Source organism: Panicum virgatum, chromosome 7K (assembly GCF_016808335.1).
Source record: "Panicum virgatum strain AP13 chromosome 7K, P.virgatum_v5, whole genome shotgun sequence".
Classification (NCBI taxonomy): Eukaryota; Viridiplantae; Streptophyta; class Magnoliopsida; order Poales; family Poaceae; genus Panicum; species Panicum virgatum.
In genome coordinates, this window is record NC_053142.1 from 35,654,430 (window position 1) to 35,674,956 (window position 20,527).

Sequence of the window (20,527 nt, forward strand, 5' to 3'; positions counted from 1 at the left end):
AGCGTCGACGCCCGCCCATCTTCAGTGCCTGGACGCCCCGTGCCGCCTCCGGTGCCGACGCCCCGCCCGTCCTCGGCGCCATCGCCCAGCGCAGATCGCCCCGCGCCGCCTCCAGCGCCGAAGCTCCTCCCATCCGTGGGTCCGTGGCGCCGTCGCTCGAGGTCTCGGGGGAGGCCGTCGCAGCCTCTGGAGACTGGAATTTGGGCTTGCGTGGGGTACCGGGTGGCTTGCGTGGGGTGGTTGGGGGTGGGCTAGGGTTACTCGAATTTGGGCTTGGGGTGCTGGAATGACGTTTGGTGCATTGGTGGGCTGGGCTGACTAGAAGTATATGGGCTGGGCTGATTTTCGGGTTATTCGGGTAGTTCGGATACCGTTGCCTGTTACCTGATTTACCCATAATAATTTCGGCTACCGTAGTCTAAAACCCGAAGTAGGGATCGGGTTTTTCAGGCTCGGGTAATATGCCCAGGCATAGGTGCCAATGATGCGACCACAAGCCGGTCTGTGTTTCAATCCTAGAGATACAGTAATCTGTGATCAGGCCATGATCGAGTATTAGTTCTGCGCAGGAGTATTGCTCATCCGGGGCCGCGGTCCTATGCCCTGGCGAAGTCATAGGTCCCATCCGTCTGAAATTTCTGTGACACGTATGTCTGACCAATCTTATTAAGAAACAGGGCAAGTATGACTCTTGCAATTTCATATAGTATTGCGACAATCAAGGAATCAATGCTACATCGCTACTTGACTACCATAAAGCATAGGAGTATGGGCAGATGTCAAACAAGAAGGGCATCTAGCCCGGGTCACGCAGGTTCCAGCAACCAGCATCCAGCATCCAGCTAGCGCAAGCACTGAAGGAAAAACAGAACACAGAGCTAGTCAAATAGCAGAAAAACAGAACGTAGAGCAAGTCATGGTTTGATGAAAGCAGCTAGTGCAAGCACCGGGTACTCTGTGTACTCTTATGCACTCTCAGTTTGACTTTTTAAGTGAAACTCATACTGAGCCGGCGTTTTCATTATGTTCTGCTGGCTGCGGCTGGTGCTGGTTTATTATGAGAGAAAATTACTACTGGCTGACTGGTGGCTGGTGCTGATTTGGTGTGAGAGAAAAATATTGTTGACTGGCTGGTGGAGCAACCGGCAGAACAGAGTGATTTCGCTGTCCTAGATTGAAAACATCCATGAATAAAATAGGAGTACCATATAATCTGATTAATGATTCCTAGTGATCCACAGTTTAACTATTGTAACCATTGAAGTTGGTGTAAACACCCCGCTCCCTAGCCTCCGTTGATTCTAGGAAAAAAAATGAGGAGGTAGACAAACTATACATTGTATTCGGATCCATTCCATCCCCAAAAGTAGATATTTTATCTTTTAAAAAATGTAAATAATTGTTTGTTTGTCCTGTTAAACAATACTTACAATAATAAGTTTGACCAAGTTTAGGTCACAGAATGAATAGTAATATTTATGACATCAAATGAGTAACATCAGATCTACCACAAAAATATACTTTTACAATTTAATTCTTTGATGTGGTATACTCCCTCCGTATGTTAATTGTTTTCTTTATACTTGATCAAATCTAGAATTTTTGGATTTAGAACAAACTTATTAGTGATGATATTTTGCGACGCTAGTATAGAAGAAACTAACGGTGAAATGCACATTTGTTAATGCAGACACAGTTTCCAGGGGCATCAATGGCTCCCGGTCCCAGCAAGCTTGCAATGAATTATTCACCCTGAACAAAGAAAATAAATGAAGAAATGCACATTTGTCGAGAATACCGATGGCTCCAGCAAGCTTAGAACCTAGTATAATAAGATGGCGGCTTCTTTACCATGATGCAACTTAGAGACTAGGACCTTAGCCCCTAAACATGGCCATGGACAAGGAAAGCCCACCTCTACCAAATCGCCATGGACGAAGCCACATCAGAACACCCACCCATGTATTTCCTGGTGGAAGAAACACACTAGCGCTGATGCTCACAACAGGGTTATTCATCCTCCTCCTCTCAACACATCATCCTGCGACTTTCTACCGCTATCCTATGCCAACAGATCTCTCTCCTCAGGAGACGAAAATCGGTAAGCCTCTACTGCCCAGCATATATCTATCTGCTCCCCCCCCCCCTCTCTTTTTCTGAAGCTTACTCTATCTTTCTTCGTTTCCAATATGATATAGCTGTGCATGAGATCCCAGCTCAATATTGTACATCAAGTTAAGATTTATCAAAGATTAGGTAATATGTTTACAATGCCTGTGATTTCAAAAGGCTATAAAGCCTGGCTATCTCTGCATATTCAAATGGCTTCTTTTGCCCAGATGATCTGTTATAATGTTTCAGAGGCATTTGGACCAATGTTCTGCATGTAAGATTAGTTGATGAAAATGGAGTTTATGCAAAAAAAAAAAGAAAAAATCAAGACATTATAAAAACACAGGTAAAAACATGAATAAACAAAGTAAAATAGATCCCTTTGCCTCCCAAAATTCAATCAGTGCGTCATAATCAAATGTAGTAGGCTGGCAACAGCAAACGTTTCCTTAAGAGCAAGGCTAGCAACGCAGCCCGCTCGTCGGCTGCGTGCGGCGCCCATGCGCCTGCTCTGCGCTCGCTGCAGGCTGGCAGCTGGCATTTGCCTCTGTGAGGGCCCACGAAGCAGCGGCAGTTCAGCCCGTTTCAGCCTGCGGGGAGTGAAGCGCCCACTTTCTACTCTTTCTTCTTTTCTCTCTCTTCCATGTAGGATTTAGCCAACTTGTAGCCCACTATAATACTTGCTCTAAAGTTTCACAAACAGCGTCTCTGCCAAAGAATTTTGTACCAGAGGTAATTTTGCTCTGCTTTTTAGGTTATGAAGACAAAGTCTGCAATCTGTTCAATGGCACATGGGTCAGGGATTCAAGAGGCCCCATTTACACCAACTTTACATGCCCAACGATGCCGGACTCAAAAAACTGCGGAAAGTATGGAAAGCAAATGGATTATGTAAACTGGAAGTGGGTGCCACATGGTTGTGACATGGTAAGGTTTGAACCTCAGCTGTTCTTGAATATTGTCCGAGGGAAGACAATGGCGTTCGCTGCAGATTCAATTGGACGGAACCAGATGGAGTCACTACTTTGTTTACTATCTCAGGTGAGTAACCTTAGTTTTAGTTCTGCGAGATGTTAATAATATGTTTTAGTTTTTATATAACATTTACTCTTATCACAAGTTACAGATTTGCACAGTATATATGACAGACCCAATGTTCTTGGACACAACTATCAGTGGGACCCTCAAAAAGTTTCCCCAGTTTGTTTCCTAGTTTGCTACAGATTTCCTTGCCTCCCCTCTTCTAGGAAACATTAAACAAACAAGCACAAGAAATCCATTTGGGTAAAAATTCAGTTCCACCATATCAATTGGGCAATCCTAACATCTACAGACCTTTACATATCCTCATGCCCTCATTCATATGGTTGAGTGATCTAGATAGTACAAATAGGCCAAAGTGTCTCAAGGCCTGATTTTACATATGTGCCTAAAATCGCATGATATTAACTCCCATGGTTTCATTGATTTAGTGTGAGACCTTACCTTCATGCTGCAGAAAATTTATGATTGGCTATGTATATCGAACAATTTTTTTCTAAAGAAATATCAAATGAACTCTCAGAGGAACTCTACATTATTTACCTTACATCTGTAGCAAACTTCATCTCCTATTATTGTGAAATTCATAAATTATGATAAGAGAATCTAACTCAAACCCTATAAAACACTGCAGGTGGAAATTCCAACCAAAGTTTATAGTGACACTAAAGATAAATTTGTCACATGGCACTTCAAATCCCACAATTTTACACTCATGGCACTGTGGACCAAATTTCTTGTAGAAGCATCAGAAAGAGAGATCAATGGCACAGAGGTTGAAATGCATGACATACACCTAGATAAACTTGATGTGAGATTAGCTGCAAACTTACGTGAGATCAATGTTTTAGTCATATCGAGTTCCCGATGGTTCTTCAGGAAGAATTATCTCTATGAAGGTGGAAAACTCATTGGATGTATATACTGCTCAGAGGATAACATCACAAGCATTGATGTCATTACAGCTATTCAGAGGGCGCTTAGAACAGCCCTCCGTAACTTGACCAACTGCCAAGAATGTGGACTGCAGTTAACATTAGTAAGAACAGCAACACCAGCACATTTTGAAAATGGTTTCTGGAATACTGGAGGATATTGCAATAGAACTGAACCAGTGGAAAAAGGAGAAGCAATGACCAGGACAGTTGAGTGGGCAATAAGAAATGCGCAGGTTGAGGAAGCTAACAGAACACAAAATGAAAGCAGCCACAAGGGACAGATGAACATAGAGATTCTAGATATTACTGAAGCTATGTCTATGAGACCTGATGCACACCCAGGGATCCATTGGAATAATAAGTGGATGAGGGGTTACAGTGACTGTTCCCATTGGTGTTTGCCAGGACCGATAGATATGTGGAACGAGCTATTACTCTCTGTGCTTAAGAAATATGGGAAAGAGTTGAAGAATCATCAATGATGCAAAATGATAAATTGAAGTACATTAGCACGTAAAACTAGATGAGCCTAATTTTTAACAGCTGGGAGGTCTTCTTGTTAATGTTAGTAAGGCATTTTGCCAATGAAAGGTCCCAAAAGGTTTCTATTTCTTTTCTTACATCAAACTCAAGCCTTCTGTTATGTAGCAGAAGTTTTTAAATAAATTTAATGATCTGTATGCATGATTAGCAGAGTAATATATTTTTTGAAAAGATGAAAAACTTAACCTATTCATCAATTTGATCCATAGATAGTGAAGTAACTTCCACTGACTGATTCTATGGGCTATAACACTGAATCGTGATATGCTACAAACGCTTAAACTGTGAACTCATGCTGATGAGATTAGTGAGCATATGGGCCATATTATTGAATCAACATCAGTTACAAGCAATGTCAATCATATTTAACTAAATAATTTGGTGATAGCCAATTAATGAATGGAAGTTGTGAAAATATGCAACGAACAGAACCATACATTTATACACAAAATTCAACCTCATGTGTACCTGTTGATCCTGTTGAACGTTTAGCGTGTCAAAATATTATCATCGAAGTCTTTGGTTGAAGACTCAACAACAGAAGCTTGAGGTAATTCCTTGCTCATCAAATACTTCCGCTTTTGAAGGCTCAGCCAAACCAAAATATTGTCAGTCTCGACAATGTTATATCCAGCTTTCCTGTACATGTTGAATGGCACTTGATCGATAATTCGACAATGAAGATATACACGTCTTTTTGCATCCATTTTGATGACCAAATCCTCACATGCCTTAAGAAGTTGTTTCCCGATTCCTCTCCTATGGGGAAAAACAAGGCAGACTTTAGAAAGTACTACAATCGACAAAATTTAAGCAAGCATAGTTGAACAAACAACTTGATATGGCATTTCAACCAATAGATTATCTAACTGATACAAACAATCTGCGTCTTGCACCAGAAGACATAGGCAAATTGGTTGCCCGGTCAAGCGCACTATAAATCGTAATGCTATCCATTACCTCCTGAATGCCGTCTTCACAGTCATGTTACAGATGTACGGGAAGTCGAGCGGCGGGGTGGGCGTGGGCGGGGCCCCGGGCGCGCCCACCGCGTCGAACGACACCTCCGCCGTGCACGCCATCTCCCCTTCATCTTTACCTCTCCCATCGTCGCTGCCCTCGTCTCCGTCATCCCCCGTGGCGTCGGCCGCGCCCGCGTCGGCGGGGCGGTAGAACCCCACGAGCACCGCGGCGTGCGGCGCGAGCCCGCGGCGCTCGTGGAGGTACCTGCGGATGACGAACGTGAGGAGCTGCGCGTAGCGCTGGGCCGGGGCCCACCGGACGGTCTCTGAGAACGAGGAGGCCAGGAGGCGGACGAGCGCCTCGGCCACGGCGTCGTCTTCGGGGCCGCGGGTGAGGGCGCGCACGGTGAGGAGGCCGTGCGGGAAGGCGTGCTCGTAGCGGAAGGCCGCGAGCTCGTCGAGCTGCGAGAGCGCGCGCGGCGATAGGAAGACGCCGGGGCCAGGGCTGCCCCCCGGGGTGGGGGCGGCGGCGGGAGGGGCGAGGCGGAGGTGGCGCGGCGAGGGGCGACGCGAGAAGAGGAGGTGGGGGTGCCCGGAGACGGCGGGAGTCCGCGAGAGGAGGGCGGGCGACGCCGCCATCGGGGATGCCGATGCCAGTGCGGACTGCGGAGCAGAATGGGGAGGCCGGGAACTCGAGGGGCGATTTTTCTTTTGGATTTTTTTTAAAGCGGCTTACGTGGATAAACGTCAAACTTTTCTGGTTAGGCGGCTTGTGTGTGCATGTGTACCGCTAGCCTAAGACTCTCCGCCCTCGTCCCTCTCTAAATTCACTCTCTAAAAAGAATATTTCTGCCTGTTCATCGAAATTCTCCTCTCTATATTCAGTTTCTCCGCGTTCATTCACCCTCTAAATTTCTACTCTATACCAACTACCACGAGTGGGGCCCACGTGTCATAATTATTTTCTCTTTTTTTACCCCCCCCCGCCCTCCCTCCCCACTCTCTTTCTCCCCCACCGCGGCCCCCCCTCTCTCTCCCTCCCTCCCTTCCTCGGCCATGGGCAGGGGGGCGGAGCGGGCGGCTGGCCATGGGCACGCCCCTCCTCCCTCCCTCCACCGCGCGGCCTCGAGCTCTCCGGCGCTCCCCTGAGGTGGCCGGCGGCGGCCTCCCTCCTCCCTCACCACCGGCGGACCCCGATGGCGCCGCGTCCCCGGCCGCGTCCCTCGACGCGGCGGCAAGATCTCCGGCCGGCCTTCTTCCATCCTCGGCCTCCCCTGCCTCTCCTCGCCTCGCCGGGGTGCGCGGAGGTGCAAGACCTGCGGCCGCGCGCGGGGCGGAAGACGCGGCGGCGAGGCCCAGGCAGAGGAGGCGAAGGCGGAGGAGAGGCGGAGCTCGCTGGCTCGCGGCGCGCAGGGCAGCGGAGCTTGCGAGGCGGCAGCCCGCGGAGGTCTACGAGGCGGGGGAGCTCGGACGGGGCGGGAGCCATGCCGGCGCGTGGCGGACATGGCGGGGATCGAGGCGGCGGCGCCGGGTAGCCGTGGGTGCGGCGGGGTGGTGCGAGGCGGAGCTGCAGCGCGGCGCCCTGTAACGGCCTGACCCGGGATAACGGCTAAGATCTACTCTGCACGTTGAGTAAATCACACCTGCTAAATAACTCTCTTGCGCTTTCGTCCTCGCTTCGCGCAAAAAGTTGCAACCGGAGTTATTCAACTACCCTGGGCCTGGTATTTAAGCTGGTCTGGGTTCCCTTCAACTTCCAGTACGGGACCAAATCGCGTCGCTATAGTACTGCTACAGTACTCGCGAATTTGGCCCGGCCCACTCTACCTCGTGGGCTGTTACACGCCCTGTGGAGATTGTGGCCTCGGCGGCCGGTGCCCCGTGGGCCGCGCGGGGCCATGGCGGAGGTGTGGCACGGCGGGACCATGGACTGGAGGGTCCATGCCTTCTCCCTCGCCGGTGGCTCGAGCTCAAACTTCGAGCTCCGAGATCCGCTCCTTCCTGCGCGTGTCCGGCGGCGAGCAGGGGTGGCGCGAGCTCCTTCCTTCGGCGTCTGCGGCGGCCAAGGCGGAGCAGAGCCTCGGCTTCCCGACGGCAGCGGCAGCAACAGCGGTTGGGGATGGGGCGCGAGAAGGACGAAAGGGGCCAGCGCATGGCTGTGTACCGTGTCGTCCGTACCGCGCTGCATATGGCGTGTCAGAGGCCGCTCTGGATAATAGCACAGTCCTTTACAGCACCCGCTGCAGCAAAATTCTCTGTATATCGTACTGGAAGTTTGGGTTGCGGACGGCTTACAGAGCCCGCTGCGGAGAGCCTAAGGGCTATCTACACTCGTCGTACTCTAAATTCGCTCTCTAAACAGAATATTTTATTCTAGTCATCGAGATTCTCTTCTCTACATTCAATTTCGCTGCACTTATTCACTCTCTATATCTCCACTCTATACTAACTATCACATATTTTATTCAACCATCTCCAACTAACATCTCATTTTCTTTTCCTTTTCTTTTTCTCTCTTTTCTTCTCCCCTTCTTTTCTTTTCCCCTCGTCCGTCTCGCCCCCCTCCCCTATTTCCGCCCCTCCCGTACACTCTGTCTCTCTCCGGCCTCCCTTTTCGGCGAGCACGGGCCGGAGCTCGCGCGCCGGCCGCAGTCCTCGCTCCCTCGCGGCCATGGCGCGGCGCCCCCGTCGTCCTCCCCCCTTCTCCCTCCCCTCCCTGGCCGACGGTCATGGTGGAGCCCGTGACGCTCCTCGCCCGAGCTCCGCCCGCCCGAGCACCGGTCGCCGCGCCTCTCCCTCTCCCGCCGGCGGGCGCTCGCGCCTCCCTATCCCCATCCCCGCCGCGCCACTCCCCATCTCCTCGCGGAGGAGAGGTGTGGCGCGCGGCGGCGGCGTGCGCCAAGGTGGGCCTCCTTTCGCTCGGCTCCTCGCGGCGGCGGCGTGCGGCGCGCGGGCGGGACGGTGGCAGGGGGCGCCCGGGCGGGCGAGCGTGCGGCGGAGCAAGGGCGGGCGGCCGGCGAGCGCGCGAGGTGGGGTGGGGTGCGTGCAGCGGCGCGCGAGGCCGGTCGTGGAGCCGTGGCCAGGGTGGCGCCCCTGCTTGCCGGAGCCGTCCCGAGCTCCGTCCGCTGTGGGTCGTGGCCATGGCGGCACGGCGGCGGAGCCCTGCGTGGCGGACGGATCCTGTGGCGCACGCGGAAGTGGAGCCTCGCGCGCTCCTCCCTCCTCGCGCCGGCGCTCCGCTGCCGCCAACGCGGCATCCTCCGCCGCAGTGGGCCTCTGCGCGTGGCGCCCTCCCGCCCCTCTCCGCGAGCTCCTCGTCCTCGCCGGCCTGCAGGGGGCCCTCTCCGCGGCGCCGGTGAGCGCGGACGGATGGCCAAATCCGCGTGTGGCGGAGGCCATGAATCTCCTCCTTGGCGGCTGGCCTCGCGGGGGTCCTGGGCTCACGGCGGCGGGCCTTGGCGGCCGGCCTTGCGGCGGCCAAGGGCGAGCGGCTGCCATGGCGATTCGCAGGAGCAGAGGCCTTGCAGAGCTCTCCTCCCCCGCGCGGATCCAGCACCACCCCCCACGTGCATCTCCGGCCGCGGGGCTCCAGCGCCGCCTCCCACGTGCATCTCCGGCCGCGGGGTCGAGCTCGGACTTCCACATCCGCGGGAGGCGCGGCACCTCGAGCTCGACGGTTGGGGATGGGCGCGAAGGACGAAGGGGGCTCGCGCATCGACAGTCTGGAGTTTCGTCCGTACCGCGCTGCATGTCCAGAGCCACCGCTCCGTCCGCAAAGATGCAGAGCCGTTTAGATTACCCGCTGCAGCAAAAATTTCTCCATATGCTACTGGAAGTTTAGGTTGCGGATGGGATAAAGAATCCACTGTGGACAGCCTAAGGCTATCCGCACTTGTCATACTCCAAATTCACTCTCTAAATAGAATATTCTGTCCTGGTCAGCAATATTCTTTTCTCTATACCCAATTCTTCTGCACCGATCCACACTCTATCTCACTCTCTATCCCAACTACCACCACATGGGGTCCACATGTCATACGCCATTAATCCCCACTCACCCGTCGCCCTCCCAGGCCTCTCTCCTCCCTTCTCTCTCCCAGGCCTGCGGCAGGCCTCCTCCCCGACGGCTCATCCCTCTCCGGCCCCTCTCTCTGCTCCGGCCGCCTCCGCTCCTTGGCGCCGCCGCCCCCGCTCCTCGCCGCCTGTGCCCGAGCTCGCCACGCCCGCCTGCAGCCGAGCTCGCCCGTGGCGGCCTCGGCTGGCCGGAGCTGGTGCGGCGAGGCGGCCCTGGCGGCGGCGCGGCCCTCCTCCACCGTCGGTGGCGCGGCGTGGCGCTGCAGCGGCAGCGGGGCTGCTGTCCTGGGGCGGGGCGGGGCCGCGGCGAGTGCCCGTGCGGATGGCGCGTGGCCACGCCGGCGGCGAGGCGGAAGCAGCACCGCAGCGAGGCGGAGCGGCGGCCGTGATGGGGCAGCTGCCCCGGCGTGGGGCGAGGCAGGGGGCGCACGGCGAGGTGGGCCGTGGAGGCACGTCGGCGTGCGGCGGCCAGGGCGGCGCGGCACAGTGGCCATGGCGGCGCAGCACGGCGCGGGAGGGGCGTGGCGGGTGTCCTGCGCTCCCCTCCCCCGTCACGCGATGGTTGGGATGGAGCGCGGGTGCGCGGGCCCCGCGCCACGTCCTTGGGTAGCGGCGCTTCTCTACCTGCACCAGATTTGGCTAGTGAAAGTTGATCTGCAACCATACAGAGTCTTTTACAGAGCCCCGCTGCGGCGCTCTTCTATACTATAAAAGTTGAAACAATTGAAAACAATTCTCACCCAAAGTGGGCCACCCTTACTCCTCACAGATGGCCCCACACCGCAGGTCCCAAGATGGTGGATAGGTGGTGGGTAGATGAAAACAGCTATTTCTAAAATATTTCCACTCAAAACCTCCAACTTTTTTCACCATAGCTCTCCTATGTACCCACCGTACCCACCTATTGATCTCATAGGGAAAGCCCGCCTCATGCGCGCATGTACGGGGAGGATGGAAATCACAAAACTTTTTTCACCGCTACATACCCACATACCAACCACGCACACGTTACCCTCAAAAAGATTACCGTGATTGTTTATTTCCTTACGTCAGCTAATTACCGTGATTGTTTCCTTGTGTGCATGACTTATTTTATTTCTTTATTATTATGCACACGCACTCGGAAGGAGCGCGTTTGAGGCATTGTTTTTTTGGAAGGAAAAAGAGAGAGAGAGTCCCGAGAATTCCTTCGGCGTTTGACGCAAGCATTGCTGCCTGCCCAGAGCTTCATGTTCGGCGGCGCGGCGACACCCTCGCCCGCGTGCTGCTCCCAACACCAACAAACGCCACCGTGTGTCCCGCCGGCACGCCGCAGGCTGCAGCTTTTGAAGATTGGACGATCTACGTACCCGCGGCGTACCAGGCCGCCTTCGACGCCAACCCCTTCGATCTGCCACTGCTACGTCGCCAACGGCGCGGCGCGGCACGGGTACGATGTCAACGTCTCCGATGTGCTGACGCGATTGGCCTGGCCCAGAGGCCGGCCCCGCGTTTGCTTCTCCACAACCCCGTTGCCCTAGCCTGGCCTTTTGCCCGTGCGCCTCCGTTTAGTCTTTCCCTAACGCCGCCGAAAAGGAGTCGGGACGAGCTAGGTGTTGAGGCCTGATCGGCGACGGGACGAGCTGTAGGGGCTCGGATCAGACGTCAGGCCTGATCGGCGGCGGGAAGAGCTATAGGGGTCGAGCGTCAGCCGTCAGGCCTGATCAGCGGCAGGTCGACCTGCAGGGTATGGTGCAAGAACTAGCTAGAGGCCTATCATCTTAAAACTGCTTTCGATATAATTTCTTCATCTATTCGGTCGCAACAATATATGAATATATGGTGTGTACGTTCTTTCTGTAGTTTTATTAGTGGTTCAGTCTGATCTTTTACTATGCTCGTGTTAATTGAGCTTGCTGTGGGACAGTGCACATGCACTACTACGTGCTAATGCTTGTGCCACTATCTTCTCATCGATAGTAGTATGCAAGCAGCGATCTGAAGCAGGAACACGAGTTTGATTTATTTTGGTGGCCATCTCCGTTCCGAGTGCATAGTCACCATCAACATGCCAATGCCGCTATAGGTATGGAGCGCTCTTTCTCTGCAGGGAGGAATTTTCAGCAGTCACACCAACTATGAAACATTCTTCACTTGTGTGTTCTTTTCTGAAATTGTCGTGATGAGTATATGCAAAATTTGGTGTCGTGGAAGTTCGGAACGTTGGCCATTGTCTATCTCTCCATCACGTATGCTGAGGTATGTAGTTTGATGCTATGTGAAATATTTAAATAGCTGCGTGAATTAATATTTAATCTACTTTTTGGGTTTTAATTTGAATTGAATTCAACAGCTTGATGGAGGGAAAAATGGATGGTGGTTCCCCACTTGAAGATATCACGAATATATGGCAAAAAAAACGTAATAAATGAGCAAGCCGTGATGAGTTTGATTCACAAAATGGTAATAAGCATTGCATTTTTCTTCTTCTGCCGTTATTGTATCTTGTACCATCAACTTAATATGATTCTGCTGAAGGAAATAATGATCCGAGGGAGCTAAAATGCCAAAGGGCATGGGAAAGTATGCAAGCATGCCAGCTGAGAAAAAAGCTGAGTTGAATGCTAAGAAGAGGGAAAACTACCATTGGAGAAAGGCTGAGAGAAAGGTTGAGAGGGAAAACTCTGCAAATTTCTGTATACATGTGTGATGATGCTAACTGAAAATGCACTGCATGTGGGTGTGTCATCAGTTATCAACCAAATAGATGGAAGCAGTGTTGTTGTAAAGCATATATGAGCTATACTTTTATGACAGCGATGAGACCATTGCATATAGGGTCAAAAGGTCAGCCAAGCTTGATATTTCAATGATCCAGTTAATGTTGAGGATTCTGCAGGACAACGCGTATATGTGCTTCTATTCAGAAATCTTGATTCGTTGTCTAATATTGCAGATTACAACATTGAACTTAATACAAGCATATCTGTTGATCAGAGGAGATATATTGCACCTAGGATGGATCAGATCGCTGCTATATGGGTGGATGGTAATGACCCTCAGCAGAGGTTTTCTCGCAGCATAATAATATATGGTAGTGAGGATCGACCTCACTATATTAGGGCGTACCATGGTTGCTACCACCCATTGGTCTACCTTTTAATTTGTTTTCCCCTGGTGGTGAGACTAAATGGGAGGATAAAAATATCAAATATCAGGATCCACCTCCTACTAAGCTGAAGAGAAAGTATACGAAGCGTAAGAAGCAAGGTTTGTTTCGTATTTTTCTAATTATTTTTAAATAGTAGAACAATAGATAATAAGTAAATTATTATTATTGTTATTATTATTATTGTTGTTGTTGTTGTTGTTGTTGTTGTTTATTGCTGAGGAATCTGGTGTTGTTCACAAATGTAGTAGTAGTAGTAGTAATAATAATAATAATAATAATAATAATAATAATAATAATAATAATAATAATAATAATAATAATAATAATAATAATAATAATAAGTAGCAATATATATTATCTCATTCATAGATAATCTTGCTAATGAGGAATTAGGTGCAATTCGGCTGTAGCATCTTAAGGCAAAATGCCGACATTCAGTGTCTTAAGGGGAAGACCATGATATTGATGAGCATAGTGGGAACGAGGATGGTCCCCATGATGAGCTTGACAATATAGGTATGAAGATGTTTTCCATTTACTATTATGTGGTATTATTAAATAATAATATGGTTTCACCTTACAACTCTCTCTCCTATTGATAGCTGGTGGAGGATCGTGGTGATGTAGTGGAGGATCCTGGTGTCACGTCAGCGCGAGAGAGTAATATTGTTTGAAGCTAAAGATTTGTATGAAGGTCAATTAAATGCATTCTTTCATGCTGGTCGGCTCTTCCAGCAATTTGCAGTTGTATGTATGTCAAGGTTGAGTCAATGCGTCCAGATTGGTATGCGAAGCCAGCACATCAGTCTATAATTCGTGCAAATCTATGTCAGGTGAGTTCGATTTAACTAAGAGTCACCAAGCTTGTAATTGAATGTAATTCCATCATATCAAGTAATTATATATAATGATATTAATAAATAAATTTAATTTTCAGTAGTTATTTGGTGCATTTTAATTATTTTTAAATATAATTGTTTTTTTAAACACGTGCCTGTGGCACGTGCATCTCTACTAGTTACTGCAAAAAGCTATTCCATTTGGGTACCGTTCATTTTAGAGAACCCCACTGCGGTCAGTCTAAAGCTGAGACTTTGTGCCGGGCTTTTTATACGTTGCCAACTTCTGCGGAAAAAAAATTCTTACATAATTTTGTGTCATGTAGATGGACGGCTCAGATTACATCAGGAAGCAAGTTGATAAATCAGAACTTTGTCCGTGCTTGTGTGTTGCGCCTAGGACTCTTCTTCAGGCTGCACGGCAGGGTACCTGTCCCCTTTTTTTCTTCTGTTTTTGTATTTTTAAGCTCCCGCCCAGTTCGTTCAAAAGAATAAATCAGAATTTATAAAATATAATTTAGTTTATCTGAAATGTTGAGCCAACGGTACGCAGGTTGTTGAATCAAGACGAAAATGTACTAGAACAATGTCATCCTATCGAGTTTTGATATGTTTGACTAGAACAATGTTGTGTCGTGAAGGGGGATGCTAGGGTTGATGCTTTAGTTTAGGAGTTATCAAGAGGGCCTCCTCTCCCAATGGGTCTATAGGAGGGCAAAAGAAGGTCATCTAGCCCGAGGGCACACCAAATTGGTGATGGAGAGGTGACAATCAATGATGGACCGACAATGGTTGATGGGCTAAAAATTGCCGGCATAAATGGGTGAAAAGCTGCATGTATAATGTATTCAAGAAGTTGGAGATGGTGATGATGTGATGTCCGGGATCATTTGATGGATAGAACGCCCTGATAAATATTGTTACAACAGCTAGCTCTGGCATGGCACAATGACATTTGTGATTCCAACTTGAATTTTGATGAGGCGGACTAAAGCATCTCCAACAGTTTGTCAAATTAAGTTGACATCCTTGTTTTTTTGGAAAAACACATAAAATTTGTCCAACAGTTTGCCATATCACTTGATAAATTTTAGCAAACTGGGAAAAAGAGCTCCTCAGCGCGCAAATATACGCGCGCATATCCAACTCCGCATCAGCGTTTCTCATGCCGCGGACTCCTCCTGGGCGCGTCTCCCCATCGTCTTCTCCCGCGCCTCCCCGTCGTCTTCTCCTGCGCGATGGTGACGACGCCAGCGGCCGCAGCGGGGCTGGGCGGCGGATGGGGGAGTGCGGTGGGGCTGGGCGGTCTCCTCGTCGCGGAGGAAGCCGGGGAGCTCTTGCCCGCGAGCGGCGGCGGCCGGTTGGGGCGCGGCCATGGCGACGGCGAACTGGCAGCGGCGCTGTAGGGCGCAGCAGCCGGCGATGGCGGACTGCCGCGGCTCGTCGGCTAGGAAGAGGAAGGGCAAAAATCGAAGACGACGGGAGGCGCGACAGTGGCCACGCAGCCATTCAACCACGTACATGGTACACACGAAAGAGAGGGAGCAGCCATGGCGGCCGCTTTGTACTACCACCCGGCCGCCGGCAAGGCAAGCCTGGAGGCAGTGGCCCCGTCATCGTCGTCGCTGGCCCTGCGGCCATCGCAGAGCAAGGTGCTGTGCATCGGCAGCAGCCGGCGGTGGATGAGGAGGAGATGGGAGGGGAAGGCGAGGGCGAGCGGCATCAGCAGCAGCGCAAGGGCACGGCCTGTGGCGAGGCCCGCCTTGTTGGCTCCCGTCGCCATGGAGTGGCAAGAGTGGTTGAATCGGAGAAATTTCCCCTTTCTTCTTTCTACTTTTCCTGTTGAGCTCACTCTGCTTGCTGACTTTGTATCACAAAAACTCAATGTTTACTTGACGAGGAGCTGGACTTTAGGAAATTGAAGAGGAAACATTTTGCTGGGTCTTGATGAAAAACGCCTAGAGACAAAGTATTTACATATATGGGCTTGGTTAATTTGCTAAACGTTTTGTATTCACTTTGCAAAAGTGTTTTTCTTTTATCTTTTCCGTCGATTGCATTTAAATAGCTAAAACTTTAATTTTGAGGAGTTAATTATGCCAAACTATTAGAGATAATCTGTTTTTTTTACTTGACATATATTTTAGGGAGTTGGCAAATCATAAAATTTGTCAAGTAGAAAATGCCAAACTCTTGGAGATGCTCAGAATCCCCTTTCAATCCTTTGTTTTTATTTGTCTTTCCTCTTAATATCCCTCACCATATATTGGCTGGGGACAATTAGTGCAAAAGGAGGGGGTGTGTAGATAAAGGCTTAAATTTCTCTTGTTTATTGGTTATTAGGAGTGCGAGTTTTTTTTTTTTGAATTGTAGGAGTGTGAGTTTTGGTAGGATGGGAAATGAGAATTTAGACTCTCGAGAGCCAACTCTCACCGACCAATTCCAGAGTAGCGGTGAAAATTAGACGAATTTTTGCTTGAAGTGGAACTTGAATACATATCTACCTTTTATCATGACTTATAATGCAACTTCCCATTTCAAAAGGCGCACACCAGACAGAGGTATAAACTCCCCCCTCTTAATATTCCCTTCGCGAACCAAATAAATAACTAGCTATGACCTTAATTCTCTCAGTCAATTTACACTACTTACTAGTATATCTCTTTCGCTGCCAGATGCACCCTCAATTCTTTTTTTGTCATATGTTAAGGTTTGTGATAAGGATATAAGCTAGCATGCAGAGATGCAAAAGAAAAAATTACAACTTCGTGAACAAAACATTGTGGATGCATAAGCAATAAGCCGCACAACCGTACCTAGAGCTGCAAATGTGTGTCCGTTAGGGTATCTCTATTGCCTCTCTTTACTTCAAAAATTTGTACTGATTTTTTAAAATAAATTCTTATTTTTTTAAAAAAATAGTACAAACTTTCGAACTCAAAAGAAAGGACGGTGGATCCGGCACCTATTTTGCACCCCCAACCGTACCGCCACACCACCAGAGCTCGAAGATGGGTGGCGCAACAAGGAGTCAGCAGCTGCCTCGTGCTCCTGTCTGCTGGACAGAAGGGCCTCCTCTCTCTTTGATCTGAACGTTTCCTCTTCACAAGCCATATCGATCGGGTGATGACGTTCAGACTGCTTAGACCAATCTCATATGAGCACCGAGGCTGCCAAAATGAATCTGCATCAACAACCTTTTCCGGCTTGGCCGAACGCATAACTGCCCTGAACGGCTCACCGTTGCAGTTGGCTTGGCCCCCGATGCTGTCCGTTTGTCGCGTCTGATAAGCCCTGCATTCTGATGATCTGATCAGAGTACAATTTGCCATGCTCCTGAACCATCCATGACAGACGCTTTACTGTTTCAACCAAAAACCGAGCAATTAAACCGGCGCCCTTCGGAGTTGGGGGCCGCTAGCGGACGCTCGTGCGTCGCTAGCGAACACTGTTTTTCTTCCCCATTCTTCTTTCTTCCTTCACCCCATCCGCCACCACCCCATCCGCCCTGCCCCAGCCCTGGCCCCCGCCGACCACCACCGCCACCCGCGGCCGGCGGCGACTCGCCGCCGCACCGCTCCGCCCTCCACCCGCCCCCGTCGGCCTTCCCCATCGCCCACGGCCGCCAGCGCTCTCCGCCCCCGCAGCCGGCACAGTCCCACCGGTTGTCCGGCCCGGCCCGGCCGGCGGCGCTCCCGCGCCACCGCGCCCTCCGCCGGCCGAACCGCCGCCACCGCCGGGCCGCCCCCGCCCCCCGACCCCTCCTCTATGGCCGCCGGACATGGAAGCCGGCGAGCCACCCCCACCCCCGGCAACCCGAAATCTAAGGCCGCCGCCTCCCGCTACCACCCCGGCCGCCGACGACCTCGCCGGCGGCCGCTCCACCCACCTCCCACCCTCCCTGGCCGCCCCCTCCCCCTCCCCAACCCCTAGCTCGGCCGACCGCCAGCGGCGGAGACGAGCCGTGCGCTGCTATAGGTTGAAGACGACGAATGCGTGGACGAGCGCGCGCCATGTCATCCGTTCGCAGGGACCGGTCGCAGCGCGCGCCGTATAAGAAATTCGGGCGCCCTGTTGCCAACTGCGAACCAGACCACTCAATTCCTGTCCGGCCTCATCCCATGTTTCCTTCCGGACCAAAGAATTCCTCCAACTACTCCGACCCAACCTGTGCATTGCATTGCACTGCAGCCGGTCTCACAATTGAATTTCCTCTGAAAAAGAAGTCTCACAGTTCGACGAGAACACGGCCCAGGCATGTTACCGTCATCAATCGACAACCGGCGTCGTTGCACGGCGTGGATCTGCACCGACGGACGCTATAAATTCGAGCCTGAGCAAGGTGGTTGGATCTCGCCGGAAAACCTTCAATTTCCGGCAGCAGCAGTAGCAGCGGCTGCTCTGATGAACAGCAAGTCTGTGTCACTGTGTCAGGGTCAGAGCTGGTGTCTCGGTTGGCTAGATCTATATAAAGGCCGGGCCGAGGTCTCGCCATCGCCATCTCCATACAACGAGCGCATCACCACCGCCCACACTACACAGCTCGTAGCACAGGAGTAGGTAGAGCTCAGTTGCTAGCTACTATGGCGTCCAAGACCGAGCTGGTGGTGGAGGTGAAGTCCCCGGCGGACAAGCTGTGGGCGGCGCTGCGCGACTCCACGGAGCTGTTCCCCAAGATCTTCCCCCAGCAGTACCAGAGCATCGAGACCGTCGAGGGCGACGGCAAGTCCGCCGGCACCGTCCGCCTCCTCAAGTACGCCGAGGGTACGTGACTACGCCTTGCTTCTCTAGCCGATGCCGACAGAAACCGTGGTGTCCTCAGACCCTGATGTTGCCGCTGCTGGTGGTGGTGCAGGGGTGCCGATGATGACGTTCGCCAAGGAGAAGGTGGAGCTGGCGGACGACGAGAACAAGGTGGTGTCGTACAGCGTGGTGGACGGCGAGCTGGTGAACTTCTACAAGAACTTCAGGATCACGCTCAAGGTGTCCCCCGCCAAGGAGGCCAAGGCCGGCGCCGTCGTCAACTGGTCCATGGAGTTCGACAAGGCCAACGACCAGGTGCCCGACCCGGACGTCATCAAGGAGACCGCCACCAAGACGTTCCACGACCTCGACGACTACCTCCTCAAGAACTAGGCGGCGGCGGCGGGGGTGGTCGTCCACCCGCCGAGGCATCGGCGATCGGTCGCAGTCATTTTAGCACGCTAGCGTGCATGTCGTTGGTGCTGGTGTCCGAGTCCATGTTCGTATTGGCGTGGTAGCTACGGAGGGTCGTGTCCTTGACTTGTCTCCGGTTGAATGTTTGATGTTGCTGCAGGGATCGTGCGCGTCTGCACTCTGCAGATTGCAATCTAGTCCCAGTCAATAATAAAATTATACGTGTTCATCGTGCACCCGATGAGTTGCTTCAGACTTACTGGCCTGACAGAGTTGGGAAGCGGGACCATTCTTCTATATCTTGTAGATTTATGTTGTAAGAACTGAGTGTTATACCATCTTTTCACAAAAAAAAAGAACTGAGTGTTTTTTTTTGAAGAAAGAACTGAGTGTTATACCCGGGGAAAACAACAAGCACGAACCCTGAACCCAAGAAACAGGAGGACAGAGAACAGGGCCATGCACTGGGCCAAAGAGGATAACACCGAACGTGTGCGTTGGTTTGCAGCTACCCACCGGTTGGTTTGCAGCTACCCACCGGTCGTGCTGCGATCGTGTCCGTGTCTCCGGCGCTGTTGCCATCCAGCTGCTGCCGCTGGCCCTGCAGCGATCATGTGCGTTGCCTCTGCCCGCTCTCGTGTTACGGTTTACGAATAACAAGTGGCCACCGCTCTCCGCAGTTGGTACTCCCTGTGAGGCTGTGACTCAGTCGTCACGGCAGCGGCAGCAATGTGATCTGAAGTCAGGCAGTCAGGTTAGTACTCTTTTTTTAAATAAAGCAGGAGCACTACTAGATCATATAATAAGGAGAAGTAGAAATAGTCTTACAATAGTGTGTATTACAAAGAAACAAGAACACACTCAAGAAAACAATACTTGCTAACATTAATGGAAAGAATGTAGTGACTTCATCAATTTTGAGGATTTGCCGGCTCAGTCTCTCAGAGCTACTCATAGAGATAGAATTGCGTGCATGTATTCATATAAATGAGTGTGCGTGCTTGTTTGTGAGCATATGCGTCTATACTATGTTTCTAAAAAAATATTAATGAAAAGAAAGACCATCAAGCTCTGGAGTACCACGAGCAGCTATCCGCGTTGCAATCTCCTTGTTCGTACCGACCACCTGACCAGAAGTGATGAGTTGTTTGTTCTCAAACACACTGCTATTCCTTTCCCACCACAGGTTCCAAGCCGTGTACATAAACACAGCTGGCAGGTTTCTTCTTTAACGCCCCTTACGCTGTGTTTAGTTCGCGAAAAAGTTTAGATTTTGATACAGTATTTCGTTGTTACTTGACAAATAATGTCCAATTATGGACTAATTAGGCTTAAAAGATTCATCTCGTGCTAATCAGTTAGACTGTGTAATTAATTTTTTTTTCAACTGCATTTAATACTCTATGCATGTGTCAAAAAATTCGATGTAACAGGTACTGTAGAAAATGTTTTGGAACTAAACAGGGCCTAACCGAACTCAAATTGCCATGCCACCAATCTGCAAAAGAGTCACAAGCCTGATCTGGCACAGTGAACTGCAAACCAGTCCACTCCACCTTTTTTTTCGCGACTGTGCCTGAGCACATTTTTCATTAAGAAGGGAAGAAAAAAGTTTACAAAGGGCTGGTTACAGAGAAGTGGAACCAACCCCGGACTTAGCGCTGAACGATTACAAAATAACCGTGTTGCGACCTGGGGACCGACCTAAGG

At 51.0% G+C, this 20,527-nt stretch overlaps 3 protein-coding genes across 10 annotated transcripts; 2 read left to right on the top strand and 1 right to left on the bottom strand.

The window, feature by feature from the left end:
* Window positions 1-662: 662 nt before the first annotated feature.
* Window positions 663-6,285, bottom strand: LOC120642355. 8 transcript variants are annotated; one of them, XR_005662579.1, is made up of 4 exons: window positions 5,595-6,275; window positions 5,103-5,393; window positions 3,987-4,161; window positions 2,174-2,380 (listed from the first exon to the last, which is right to left on the bottom strand). XR_005662579.1 is itself a non-coding variant. In XM_039918821.1 (3 exons), exons 1-2 carry the CDS (start codon window positions 6,233-6,235, stop codon window positions 5,123-5,125), a joined length of 912 nt encoding a protein of 303 aa, XP_039774755.1. In that variant the 5' UTR covers window positions 6,236-6,275; the 3' UTR covers window positions 663-854; window positions 5,103-5,122. The 8 variants fall into 8 exon arrangements, 6 of the variants coding, with proteins under 6 accessions (XP_039774755.1, XP_039774756.1, XP_039774758.1 ...); XR_005662578.1 differs by lacking the exon at window positions 2,174-2,380 and adding an exon at window positions 2,445-2,889; XM_039918821.1 differs by lacking the exons at window positions 2,174-2,380; window positions 3,987-4,161 and adding an exon at window positions 663-854.
* A 398-nt stretch (window positions 6,286-6,683) lies between these two features.
* On the top strand, window positions 6,684-7,184 carry LOC120640182 (atherin-like). The gene has a single exon (XM_039916046.1). The coding sequence runs from the start codon at window positions 6,684-6,686 to the stop codon at window positions 7,182-7,184; it is 501 nt and encodes a 166-aa protein (XP_039771980.1).
* A 10,960-nt stretch (window positions 7,185-18,144) lies between these two features.
* Window positions 18,145-19,070, top strand: LOC120642356 (MLP-like protein 423). The gene is made up of 2 exons (XM_039918825.1): window positions 18,145-18,424; window positions 18,516-19,070. The coding sequence occupies exons 1-2, from the start codon at window positions 18,244-18,246 to the stop codon at window positions 18,794-18,796; spliced, it is 462 nt and encodes a 153-aa protein (XP_039774759.1). The 5' UTR covers window positions 18,145-18,243; the 3' UTR covers window positions 18,797-19,070.
* Window positions 19,071-20,527: the final 1,457 nt, after the last annotated feature.